At 63.5% G+C, this 12,641-nt stretch overlaps 2 protein-coding genes across 3 annotated transcripts in view; one reads left to right on the forward strand and one right to left on the reverse strand.

Moving 5' to 3' along the window:
- Positions 1–2,605, forward strand: part of FAM83G (family with sequence similarity 83 member G) — a 28,498-nt gene extending 25,893 nt beyond the window's left edge. The window contains exon 5 of the mRNA XM_010993583.3: positions 1,619–2,605. Coding sequence (XP_010991885.3) covers positions 1,619–2,026 — 408 coding nt within the window. The 3' untranslated portion in view covers positions 2,027–2,605. The remainder of the gene's footprint in view (positions 1–1,618) is intronic.
- The window catches only part of SLC5A10 (solute carrier family 5 member 10), a 49,737-nt gene extending 38,747 nt beyond the window's left edge, over positions 1–10,990 (reverse strand). For both annotated transcript variants that reach the window (XM_064494827.1, XM_031467492.2), the window contains exons 1-8: positions 10,836–10,990; positions 7,989–8,060; positions 7,631–7,735; positions 7,242–7,301; positions 6,458–6,562; positions 4,147–4,252; positions 3,809–3,889; positions 2,175–2,380 (exon numbers count right to left, since the gene is read on the reverse strand). In XM_064494827.1, coding sequence (XP_064350897.1) covers positions 2,175–2,380; positions 3,809–3,889; positions 4,147–4,252; positions 6,458–6,562; positions 7,242–7,301; positions 7,631–7,735; positions 7,989–8,060; positions 10,836–10,949 — 849 coding nt within the window. In that variant the 5' untranslated portion in view covers positions 10,950–10,990. The remainder of the gene's footprint in view (positions 1–2,174; positions 2,381–3,808; positions 3,890–4,146; positions 4,253–6,457; positions 6,563–7,241; positions 7,302–7,630; positions 7,736–7,988; positions 8,061–10,835) is intronic.
- Positions 10,991–12,641: the final 1,651 nt, after the last annotated feature.

Below are 12,641 nucleotides of genomic sequence, written 5' to 3' on the forward strand. Positions count from 1 at the left end.
ACTGGCAGAGCGGGCAGCCCGGAACCCTCTGGTCTGTGCACCTCCCCATGGTTCAGACCGGGCAGCTGAGGTCAGGGAGGGTGGGGCAACACCCCGATGGGAGCCCAGGCCAGCTCTCTGCCCCCTGGGCCTTCTGCCTCCTGTTTTCGTGGTTTTATTGGGTTCTAATTGAGTGTCACCTCCGCACTGTGGACGAGCTGGCAGACAGTGAAAAGTGTAAAGAAAAGGAAAACCTCCCGTGGTCTCAGCACGCAGAGCCGCCACCCTGTTCTGACCACGCCCTGGGGGTCTGCCCCGGCCCACGCGCTGAGCAGAGTCCTGTCAAGCCCCCGGGACCCAGTGGGCCAGTCCCTGCCATGTGGGGGTTCTGGTGCAAGGCCCAGGCGTCCCCCAGGCAGGCCCAGCCTGAGCGGGAGGTGGACGGGGAGGTGAGGCTGAGGCCAGGCGTGGGCCCCCAATACCAGGGGCACTCTGGACACCCTTGGGATCAGCAGTGTCCCGCCTCCACCTCCCCATGCGACCCTCATGCAGGAAGCAAGTCTCTTTCAGCCCTGACCCCCAGGCCGGGCTGTGTGCTGGCGCACTTGGCCTTCATGGGAAAGTCTCCTGAATGCTGTCCCGCCCAGAGACACCAGTGCCCCGCCAGGCCATGCCGAGTGGGGAGGGAACAAGAGGCACCCTGGGGTGGAGGGGCTCCAGCTGGCCCCACAGGACAGCCCCGGCACCCACAGCACACCCTCCACTGCTGGCCTTTCAACCAGCATCTCACCCACCAGGCTGGCCCTCAGGCCTCCCGGGGGCGCTGGGAGGACACCTGCTGTGGGCCCAGCCTACGAGGGCATCTCAGGGCGCCCTGTCACAGGCAGGGAAACTGTGGCCCAGCCCCCCAACCCGGATGGTTTCCCAGGGTCACAGCCTGGGGAGGGTCTCCAGCAAGCATGTTCACTCAGGAGACACAGAGCGCCCCTCACCAGGCAGGCACTCTGCTCCGGCCTCAGTTCCAGCCTGTAGACGGGGCTGCCGGCCAGACCTACCCCACAGGCAAGGCTGCCCCGTTCACCCCACTTGGCCTGGCTGCCTCCCTTCGTGGGGGGCCCTCGGGGCCGTGAGTCCAGAGGCAGGAATGCTCATGAGGCCTGTGCCCACTGAGGGTCTGCTGCTTCCTGAGGCCCCTTCCCAGCCAAGTGCCGCCTGGAGCTGCCCAGGGCCTTGCAGGTGAGCAGGGCAGGGGCATCGTCTGCTTCTGCCCGGAGAGGCCACCAGGTGCGCTCACAGCCCGGGAGGGACTAATCAGACTCTGGAGGAAGACCCAGTCCTCCGCATTCACCACAAACTGGCCCAGGCGGAGGCACTGGCGTCCCATCCCACTTACAGATGGCGGAGGCTGGGGCAGGGGCAGCGGGGAGGGGGAGGCACGTGCCTTATCTCACCACAGAGTGCGGGATCGTTCCCACAGGGCCCCCCAGGGAAACGAGGCACAGAGTCGCAAGACAGACTTGCCCAGGGCCAGCAGGCAGACCCAGGTGTGCCGGCCGCAGCACCCCCAGGAAAGTCCTATGGGAACGGGCAGAGCTGCCCCAGGCCTTGGGTCTCACGCCCTCTGCTCTCTCTCCCCCAGGGTCAGCGGTTCCACCACTATGGAGTCTCTGCCTCGGGGACCAGGGATAAGGACGGCTTCCCACGGCCGCTGAAGACCCCAGGACCCCCGCGGTACCGCCCTGCCACCGACGGCACCCAGAGCTCCAGCAGGAAAGCAGGCCCGGCCGTGGCTGGCCCGCAGCACTGGCAGGCCAAGGGTGGCCCGGTGCCCCGCACGCTGCCGGGCCCTGGGAGCCCAGGGCCAGCCCGAAACGCCAGCCCCCTGGCCGACAGCAGGGCCACCGAGGAGCGCCCAAGTCCTTTCGGAATCCCGTACTCCAAACTGTCCCAGTCCAAGCACCTGAAGGCCAGGACGGGTGGTGGCCAGTGGGCATCGTCCGACTCTAAACGGCGGGCCCAGGCCCCCCGGGACCACAAGGACCCCTAGAACCCTGGGCCCAAGCCTGGAGCCATGCTGTCCACGGCCTCCGCCCCAGCCTGGGCTCACCGTGTGGGTGGATCCCGAGGCCTCCCGGGCCTCCCGAGCCTGCCCTGGAAGGCAGGAGGGTGGGGTGAGTGGTGACCTGGCCACTCACCTGGTCAGTGCACCAGTACCAGGTGGCCATGATGGTCAGGCCGAAGGTCATCCCAGTCCACGGGAGGTCCCCTGTGTAGGGGTCTCGGAACATGTGCGTGGCGTCTGCCCGCGGCAGGTGGCAGGTCGTGTTGGAGATGGTCCTGGACGGGACGGCCCGGGCGTAGGCTGCTGCCAGCTGCTCATACCCACCAATCTGCTCGAAAGCTGGAGCGGGCGGGGCGGGACAGGGCGGTCAGCGGCTGGGGGCCTCCTCCCACCCCCACTGTCCTCATCTCACAAGTAGCTTCTTCATGCACCAAACTTGATTTTTTCCCACTTCACCTTTCCCAGTGTCTGGACAAGTACGGAGGGTAGAGGGTTTAAAGAAGGTGAATTCAGATGACTATTTTATTTGTATTTAAAATAATGCTATTAAATGAGCATTTTGCACACGGGCACCCAGTCTCCTGGCCTCTGGACGCCCGTCGGCCTCAGGCAAGGAGTTCTCTGCCCGGCTTCCCCCTCGACTGTCAATTCAGGGAAGCAAACCTATCTTTTCTTGGCAATCGAGGACTTTGCTGAGGAGTCTGAAGGGCCAAAGTCCTGACCCAGGGGCTCCCGGAGTCGAACTGAGAACAGCGGGGGTCATGTGACCCTGAGGGGAAGCAGACGTCCTGGGAGGCGCAGGGCCACCCTCAAGGCCACCACGCCAGCAGCCAGCCAGGCCGAGCCAGGGCTCTTCCCTCTGGAGCCTAGACCATGTCCACCCCTCACTGCTCCTGTCCACCCAGGGTCTGGGCCCACCTGTGACTTCTGCTCTGTCTGTGATCACCCCCGACCCACCCCTGCCCCAGACCAGGACAGGCTGCCTGGGCCCCTCTCCTGCCGTGGGCTCTGGGGCCCCTGGTCTGTGACGAGGCGGGTACACAGAAGCGCGGACAGCCCCGCTTCCCCATCTTTCCCTAGCAGGAAGCCCGCTGCCCGGACTCCAGGGGGCCCCCTTGGGGAGGGGTGGGTGCTCAGAGCAGGTGCACAAATACTACACGAGGGCTGGAAACTGCCCGAAACAGGACCTAGAGTCTGAGTCTGGAGGAGACCGCGAAGGCCTCTGTTCGCCCTCTGTGGGCTCCTCCTGGCTCTGCTTGCATACTCACTGGGTTGGGCGGCTCACTAGCCCCGGGAGCAGCCCATCCCCCACGGCCGAGCTTCCTGCCTGCTCCCAGACCAGTGTCCCCCGTCTGTCTAAAGCCCTCTCCTCCTCCGCTGCCTTTGTCCTGCGGGCCGGAACAGCTTCCTGGGATGTTGTGCATGGTTTTAAACTGGGAGATGTCCGGGCAGGTCTGCAGGCCCCTCAGTGTCTGCACACTGGCCCCAGCCCCTCCTCGCTGTCAGGCCCGGGGCCGGGCGCGTGCTGCTGGCCCTGCTTCCCGGGTCACGAGCCGCCCGGGGCGAGGGACACACGTACCACTGGCCAGCGGGGGTGGGTGGGGAGCAGGCGGCCTCTGTCGCCCCGGGGAGGCCACTGGGGGCTGACCACCTCGTGGTTTAACCTCCTGAGCCCACCCCCACTCCCAGCACCGACACCTGGGTCCCAATGGGCAGCACCCAGACCCCAAAGGGCCTGCTGCTGGGACAGCCCCCCACAGGCCTCACCTCTGACGGTCAGGATCACGGCCCCCACCACCATGATGAGCGTCTGCAGCGCGTCTGTGTAGATCACAGCAGCCAGGCCCCCTGTGGGTGGAGACGGGAGCTGGAGGGGGCCCTGGCCTCTGCCAGGAGGGACAGCTGTTCCACACCCACGTCCCCTGCCCTCTCACAGCTGGGAGAGCTGTGGGCCGGCAGAGCCAGCCTCATGAGTCCACTTGTCCGACTCCAACCGGCCACTTCCCAGGCTGTGGGACGAGGTGGCCCCTGCCTCCCGCCAGCCTGTTTCCCAGGTGTGTCCACCGGCCACATCCACACTCGGGCGGGGTTTCGGGGCGCCGCACCTGCGATGGTGTACAGGGCCGTGATGGCGAGCATGAGGACGGTGCACAGGTAGAAGTCCCAGCCCAGGCAGATGTGCACGAAGAGCGCCCCCGCGTACAGGTCCATCTGGGGGTGGGAGAGGAGCCTGTGCAGGGGCCCGGGGGACCGCGGGACCCAGAGCACCACTTGCCCACCATGTGGCCTTGGTGCCTCGTGGACGAGGGAGGGGAGCCCCCCCACCCACCAGGGGCTGTCATGAGGGGGCGGAGGTCGGGGCCGTGGACAAGTGGTGCGCTGGGGGCGTTGCTGACGTTAGTAAAGTCCGAAATGGCCTCTGCCCACCAGGGACCAGCACTGCTGTTCAGTCTGGACCCTGCCTGGGATGGAAAAGAAGGCGCCCTGTGCCCTCAGTGCCCAGGGGTCCTGGAGAAGGAGTCCAGGAGGGCTTCCTGGGGGAGGGGAGGCCCAAGAAGCAGCCAACCCCTGGTGGATATTTATTGCATTCGGTCCCATGAGGTGTGCTGGGCACATAGTAGCACTGCAGATACATCAGTGAACAAAGGAAAAATGGGGGAGGCAGGAGACATTCTAATTAAATCATCAGCGTACCCGAAGTGGTGCGTGTGTGAGAGGGAGAGCAGCTGTGGGCCCTCCAAGAGAGTGAGGGGGCAAGCCATGTGGATACCCAGCAGAAGAGCTTCCTGCCAGAGGACAAAGCAAGTGCAAACGCCCTGGGGCAGGGTCATGCCTCGTGTTCACAGTGTGGCTGGAGTGATGTGTGCAGTGGGAGAAGAGGGGGAGGTGAGGATCCTGTCGGCCACAGCTGGCCTTCACCCTGAGTGGCCTGGGCTGGGAGGACAGTGACGGAGCCCGGTCCCCCCAGCCCGTCTGAGGGTCCGAGCAGTGATCTCTGCCCCCTGCCACCCATCGCATGTTCTCTCTACAGACCAGTGTCCCGGCATGGGAGGTGGCAGCAGGCAGGCCCTGTGGTCTCCGTCTGGACAGGCTGCAGCTGGGATGTGTCCTGGATATGCAGACACTTGGGGCTTTCCTGGGGCTCCGCCCAGTGAGGTCAGGGCCTCTGGGGGCTGGCCGGGCACGTGCACTTCAAACAGCTTCAGCCCCAAGCCACCAGCCAGGGAGCCCCAGTCCCTCCCAGACTGATCCCAGCAATTAGCTTTCCTCCTTTTTCCCTCCTGGCTTCGTCCAGGCATCCCTGGCATCAGCGCTGAAGCTCCGGCCTTGAGATCAGAGGGTTGTCCCCATTTTATAGGTGGGGACACTGAGTCACCCCATCACGAAGTGGAGTCTGAAGTGCACGTCCTGGCGGCCTCAGCACTGGGGGGCAGTGGCTGGGCCCCTTGGGCTCTAAGTTTGGTCTCTGCCGGATTTGCCACAACCTTGAGCAAGTGACAGCCGCTCCCTTGGTCTCAGTCGTCTCTTAATGGGGCTGGGCACAAGCTGGCTTGTAAGGGCCCTTCCCACTCAGGCCGCTGCCATTCTGGGAGTCCCACCCAAGCTCTAGTGTGAGGTGTGGACTGTGCGGCAGAGCCGTCAACAGGACGGAACCCTGCGCCCAGGTGTCGGCCTCGCAGGACTGCACCCTGGCCTCCCCTCCTCTCACCTCTGTCCCCTCCAGCTTATCCTCTGGGAGGTACCAGAGGCAACAGCACAAACCTGACTGTGTCACGCCCCTGCTCAAAGCCCCAGGGCCCCTGGGCACTGCAATCCCGATCAGAACCCCCGGCCTCATCTCTCACTGCAGCCCTCTGGGCTGGAGGTGGGAGCTGGACTCAGTCCACTTCTGAGCCCTCGCAGGGAGCTGCAGCTGGAGAGGCTGGACGGATCAGGAGGGAAAACCGGAGGCCTGGTGCTGCCATGGAGCCCTGCAAGGCTGGGGACCAGCTCCTTGCCCTCCTGGCCTCAGGGCACTGCAGGCTCCCCCTAGTGGTGGAGCTGAACCACCTGACCACCACCGGCGAGAGGTGGCCGAGCCAGTAGACTGCAGGCGCCGGGCGCCCTCTAGTGGGCAGTCCTGGCTCACCTGGTGCCGGCCCAGACCCAGAACTCCGACACCCTGTATCCAGAAGCCCCGCAAAGCAGGAGTCATGAGACCTGTGTTCTCCCCTAATGTGTGCCCACTGCTGAGCCCCGCCCCCAGTGCCCCGGACCAGCTGTGTGGCCCTAGGCAAGTCAGTGTGCCTCTCTGGGCCTCAGTTTCCCCAGCTGTTAGACAAGGCAGAGACAGAGGAGAGATGTGAGGTACCTCCCAGGGGCCCTGGAGCGGGACGTTCCAGCTAAGCTGGCCGGAGGCTGGGGGGAGCAGCTCACCGATATCTTGGTGAAGATGGACAGCAGCAGCGACAGGACCGACAGGTACATGCGAATCCGCCAGCCTCCGTAGCGCTTCTGGATGTATTCAGGCATGGTGACAATCTGGAGGGGCAGGGGCAGGGGCTGAGCACTCCCCCGAGGCCACGGCCAGAGTTCGGGGCCAGCAGCTTCTCAAGGGCAAGGCCCCCGCCCGCTTCCCAGCACTGTGAGCAGTGGGCCTTGCGTTCCAGGCGCAGGGTTCCGACCGCATCCTGAGGGGCTCAGGAGGGGAGAGGAGGCCAAGGCAGGAAGGGTGGGCTGGAAGGGCTGCATCTGGGGACAGAGGGACAAGTCTGGAGGCCATGAAGACACATCCAGGTGAGCTCTGGCTGGACAGGGAAGGAGGTGGTTGTGACAGACTGCGACCTCCAGGAAATGGGGTCCACTGGACTCAGTGACTGCCTAGCGGGGCTGGAGGAGTGGCAGAGTCAAGGACAGTGTCGTGCAGGTGTGCTGCCCAGGTGTGCAGCCTGCGTGCTCAGGCAGACGGAGCACCCCCCCCCCCGGAGGCCGCACACAGGCGCAGCAGAAACCAACATGCAAGGCACCGCCGCCGAGGTCCGAGGGTACCTGTCTTGGCGGGTTGATAGAGGTTAGCTGTACCAATGATGAACCCAGACCTGAGAGCTGTGGCTTCACTCACCCCCTTGGGAGTGAAGCCAGGGGTCCTGCCCATCATCACCCCAACTCCAACCAAGGCCAGACCCAGGGGGGCCAACCCAAGGCCCGGGAGCAGACTCACCTCAGAGGAGACGTAGATGGGCACGAACACCCACGCCAGGGCCAGCAGCACGTACGTGGCCTGAGGGGAACAGAGGCAGAGTGAGGGCCGCAGACGCAGGGACGCAGCTGGACCCCCGGGTCTGCAGGCCTGACTTCCCATGAGAGCCCCATCCCCTCCCGGCACCTCCAGAAGCAGATGGCCAGGCCAAAGCCAACGGCTCCCTCCCTGCTGGTCTCTGGCATTGTGAAGACCAGACTTCCCCAGGAACACTGCCCGCCTGGACACCGGCTGCCCCGGCTGCTGGGAGCTGCCCCTCCGGCCATCAAGGGGTAGGCTGAGGGAGCTCCATCCAGCGCCTCTCAAGGCTGCGGCACCCCCACGGCCTGCGCCCGCCCCTGGGAGCTCACGTTCCACTCGAAGCCTGCCACTGCCAGGCCTCCAGCTGCACCCGAGCCCGCCAGTCCGATGAAGAGGCCGGAGCCCTCGCTGCTGGCGAAGAGGGAGGCTCCGATCTGGGGGGGGGAGGGAGGGAAAGGAGCTGGCTGCAGGCCCACCCAGTCTCCGAGCCCCCACTCTTTCCACGACTTCCACCGCCTGGTCTCTACACCCCCAGCTTAGGGGCCCCCTGCCAGCCTCAGCCTGCCCATCACTGCCTGCTTGGGTCACTTGGGTGAGGAAGCCCTCAGGGATTCAGATGCTGGCTGACTGAGAGGTCAGCTGCGGCCTCACCGGCAGGAGGGGTGGGAGGAGTCAGGGTGCACTCACCGGCCACCACGTCATGTCCCGGCTCGCCAGAAAGTAGCCACGCACTGTGTTCCTGCTGGCTCGGCATGAGGACTGCAAGGACAGAGGCGGAGTTTAGAGCCTGCACGCGCTGCTGCTCCGGAAAACAGGCTGGTGGTTCCCCCAGGAGCTAAACACACAAGATACCCCATGACCCGCAGATCCCCTCCCAGGTATACATCCAAGAGGACCGAAAACAGGTGTTCAAACAAAACTTGTGCACGAATGTTCACAGCAGTGTTATTCACAACAGCCAAAAGGTGGAACCAGCCCAAATGCTCATCAACTGAAGGATGGATGGACGGACGGACGGACAAATGCAGTGCGGTCATACAACGGAATGTTACCCAGCTGCAAAAAGGAGTCCGTACGGACATGCGTCACAGAGTGTGTCAATCAATACAAGGCCGGGCTCCTCCTGACTTCAACTGCCTCCTCCCTGCTCCCCTGATATTTGATAGCCGAGGTGCCTGGCTGAATTGTCTGGGCCTACTGCCCAAAGCTTCTGCCTCTCCCCCACCTCAGCCCCTCCACCTTCCCTCTCTGCACTGGTGACCCAGCCACACCACGTGTGGCGCAGTCTGCAGACTCGCTGGTCTAGGCCAGGGCGGCCTCGTCCAGCTGTGCGGGCTGTGCACTGCACCGCCTCCAGAGCAGCTCTGTTCTTAGCCGGTGTCTTTTCCTGACATGTCTTCTCATCCTCAGGGACACAGTGGGTGTGGCCAAGTGCCTCCTGTTTCCCTGTCCCTTCCCAGAGGGCCTCGTCTTTCCCAGCAGCTGGTTTGAGTGGCCCCGACCCACGACCTCCAGCTCCAGTGGGCCTGTTGCACCCCTTCGCTGGCTCAGGGCCGTCCTGGACTTAAGAAGGTGCAGTCAGAGTACAGCTGGGATCGTGCCTCGCCTCCAGCGAGCTAGCCCCGGAAGCCAAGGCTCTGGGGCGGCTGGGGGCCACGTACACCTAGTTAACACTCACCGAGTGCCCCAGCTGGCAGAGTTACCTGTATGAGGGGTTCAGTCTTCACAAAGCCCCATGAAGTAGCTGTGGCTTCCAGAGGTGAAAAGACAAGGGGCCAGTAAGGGATTGAGACAGGATTTGAACACAGGCTCAGCCAATAGGCTGGGCGTCTCACCTCCATGAGGGAATTTGGGATCAGGACAGAGCCACACGTGGGCAGAGGCTGAGTGAATCACAGTGAAGTGCAGCTACAGCCCTGGAGCATACTGGACCTGAAGCCTTCCCTATTGCTGACTTTTCAGTATGGACGTCATTACATTTCCTTCATTGAGCTCATTTGGAATCGGTTTTCTGCCACATGTTAAGATACCCTAACAGATGCAAAGGCTCAGCTCAAGATCCCTTCTCCAGGAACACCTCCCTAGAGGCCGTCCCCTGGGCTCTTCTAGGCCCGACAACAGAGCCCCTTTGTGGGGCTGCAGCTGGCCAGCTTGCTCTGCCTGCGTTTGGGCCACGAGTGCCTGCATCTGATCGCTGTGGGATCGCACACTCCTTGCCTGGCCCAGCTCTCTTCTGTGTATGCTCACAGCTCTCTGGCCAGTGCACCTGCTGGGCCCACGTGGCCTGCCTGGAGGGACAGGTCAGAACTCCTGCAACCCCATGCCTGTGGCACCAGCTGCAGTGGGAAGGCTGAGCTGGGAGAGGTGGGAACTGGGCAGCAAGGCTGACGGCCCAAGCCACCGGGGGCAAACGGCACGGCCTCTGATGCCACCTCTGCCACCCCTGCTACCACTCCTGCCCCAGAACCAGCAGCAGCAGCAGGTCCATACCCGTGTGGGCCCTCAGGTAGGAGCCCCCCCCCCCCCTCAGGGACCTGGGACCTGGGACCAGGTAGGTCTTACAGATCTGACCCTGAGACCCAGGAAGCTGAAAGCCAGGCAGTCTCCCAGGATGCTGGAGCGGGGACATGACCTGCTCCAGGCCCCGCTCCCGGGTCCCGCTCCCGGCCCTCAGGCTTAGGCCATGGCCAGGGAGGACAAGAAGAGGGCACTCGTTCTTCACTCGCAGATGAAGACCACTGCCAGTCAGTGGCCTGGGGACCTCTCGGGACAAGGACAGGGAGCCTGATCTCTGCAAACCCAAGGCTGGCTGGCTTATGTCCATCTCCTGCCAGGAAGCCTCCAAGATCAGCGTTGTGAGTAGACAGGAGGAGCCCCTCCCGCTGTGCAGGGTCCTGGGGTTCACTGGGCAAGTCCCTGTACCCTGAAGACGGGGTTCACTCGCAAACAGGGCTGCCTTCGCCCTGGGCCGTGGGAGGATGGGCGATACACAGCACCTGCAGTGCAGGGGCCCTGCGGCTGGGATCTGCAATGCCCTGAGTCACCTCTCTCTCTTACCAAAGGTGGGAGAAACTGGCTTATGAACTAGGCTAGGCTGGCAGACACAGAGTTGTTTGAAAACAAAGACCCCAGGCCCTGTGTGCCCCTCCCGGCGTCTGGATCCTGGCCCAGCTGGCATGGGTGCAGCCGGGAGCCCCTGTGATTCTGTCATTCAGGGAGATATTCACCCCGTGAGCCCATCTGACATCGGAGACGAGGCCAGGGGGACGCCGTGCTACGTCCAGGCCCCAGCTTGTCGGCTGCACAGGAGCCCCTGAGCTTCCCGCCCCATCTGCCCTGAGAGGCCTTCCTGTTCCTCACTTTAGAGCTTGAGAAGCCGCTGCCCGAAGAGAGAAAGGGGCTTGGTCAAGGTCTCCGACAAATCTCCCTGGGGCTGGGAGGAGGACCCAGAGGGCACCGGGCCTCCAGGGACTTGCAGGCCAGTTCCCACACCCCAGCGCCCACCCTGGCCAGCACCCACCACCATCCTCTCACCCATATGCCCACGGCCACGTTCAGGGAAAAATACACGGTGATGATGACGATGTCGGCCACGGTCAGCTGTGGCCCGGGAGCGCGGGGGTGGCTGGTTGAGTTGTCTGCCGCCATCCTGCGGCAGGTGCCGGCTGTGAGTGGGAGGGACTGAGGGCCGGACCGGGGCAGTAAGGGCTTCCTGGCGGGCAATGAATTGATGATTAAACCAAGCTGGCCAGGGGCATCTCCAGCCCAGTGTGGCCCCGTGCAGGGAAGCTGCTCCAAAGTGCAGCTGCGTCTCCTCCGCCCCCAACCTGGTGGGCAGCGCGGGAAGGGGGACAGCTGGGTCAGGGAGCATCCTTCAACTCAGAGGCAGCTTGGGAAAAGTAAAGGGGTTTGATGGCCCCCAAGGCAACCAGAATAGCCCCAGAAAGAAAGGACTCATTACCTAATGGGTGGCCCAACGTGTATTTAATTCGGATAAGAAGCACGGGAGATTGGGACAGGTGCCTCACCCCTGGGGATGCTGCCGTGACAGCAGCCATGTCCTTCTGCCGCCATCAGGCCGAGTGGACCGAGAGGGACCTGGGATGGTGACCTGCGTCACACGGTTCACTTCCAGGTGCAGCCCTCCCGGTCCTAGAATGTCCTCGTGTTGGACGATAAAGGCTTGTCACCAAACTCCTCTCTTTTCTAGAGCAGTGACCAGACCCAAGGCCCCCACGCTGATCATCCTCTCAGGTCCCTGCGGCCTCCCAGGACCTAGCAAGCGCCTGCGGGGGCCGGGACCATGCTCGGCATCTCTGCACACCATCCCATTTTGCATTCAGAGTAGGCGATGTGGGTCCTGGTCACGGAACGGAGGTGGAGGCTGGCTGGCCATCACCTCACAGCCACATGGGGGGCAGAGCTGAACTCCAGACACTCCCTGCTGGCGGCAGCGATGGCTCTGGTTCCACCGGGCCCCTCCTGCTTGGATGCTCACTCACCAATTAAATCAGTGACTCGGCCCATGGCTCTGCAGAGCACTTGGAGTTTAACTGGGACACACAGCCCCTCCAGAAGTGCTAACGAGTGAGCGGCTGGCATGGGAACACGCTGTGCCTGTTACTCTGTGACCGACGCAGAGGGTTTAAAGATTAATCTCCTCACACGCAGGACTAGACAGGGAAGAAAAATTAAGTCACTGCTCACAGTCAGCCCAGGCCGGCGGACTGCCCCCCGTTACCCTCACCTCCGCCCAGCCAGCCTCCCAGGGGGCTTTACGTCCCCAGCCACTGCCAGAAACACCTCCTGAGTCAACGTGTCACTTCGTGCCAGTCAGAAGGACCCAGCTGGACAATGTGCAGATTTATTAAACTGCTCTCCTAGAGATGAAGTAGCTGAAAGAACAGAATTCGGCCCCCTCTCCTCAGCCTGGGTCTCCGAAGGAAGTAACGCACTTGCAGGAAATCCCCTTCCGCCTTCTGATCGAAAGGCCTGGGGACCGGAGTTCGTGAGGTGCGGACGCCTGGGCGCAGGGACAGGGACAGGGAGGCGGCGGAGGAAACGAGCAGAGATGGTGCCACATGGGAGTCGAATCACAGTCCACACCCCGATCCAACCCGGCGCGACCGCACCCACGGACCCAAGTCCTCCGGCGCAGCCGCCCCAGGACGGGAAAGGCAGACCCCGCCCAGCCCAGAGCCGCTGCGCCACGCCCCGTGAGCTGCACGCACCCAGGGGGCAGCCCTTAAATCCGCGTTCAGACACCGCTTCTGACGCCAAACGTGCGGGGTTTTCCCACAACCACCTTTCTCCATCTCTCTGGACACCAACTAGGTGTCC

The sequence above is a fragment of the Camelus dromedarius genome, chromosome 16, assembly GCF_036321535.1.
Source record: "Camelus dromedarius isolate mCamDro1 chromosome 16, mCamDro1.pat, whole genome shotgun sequence".
Taxonomy (NCBI): domain Eukaryota; kingdom Metazoa; phylum Chordata; class Mammalia; order Artiodactyla; family Camelidae; genus Camelus; species Camelus dromedarius.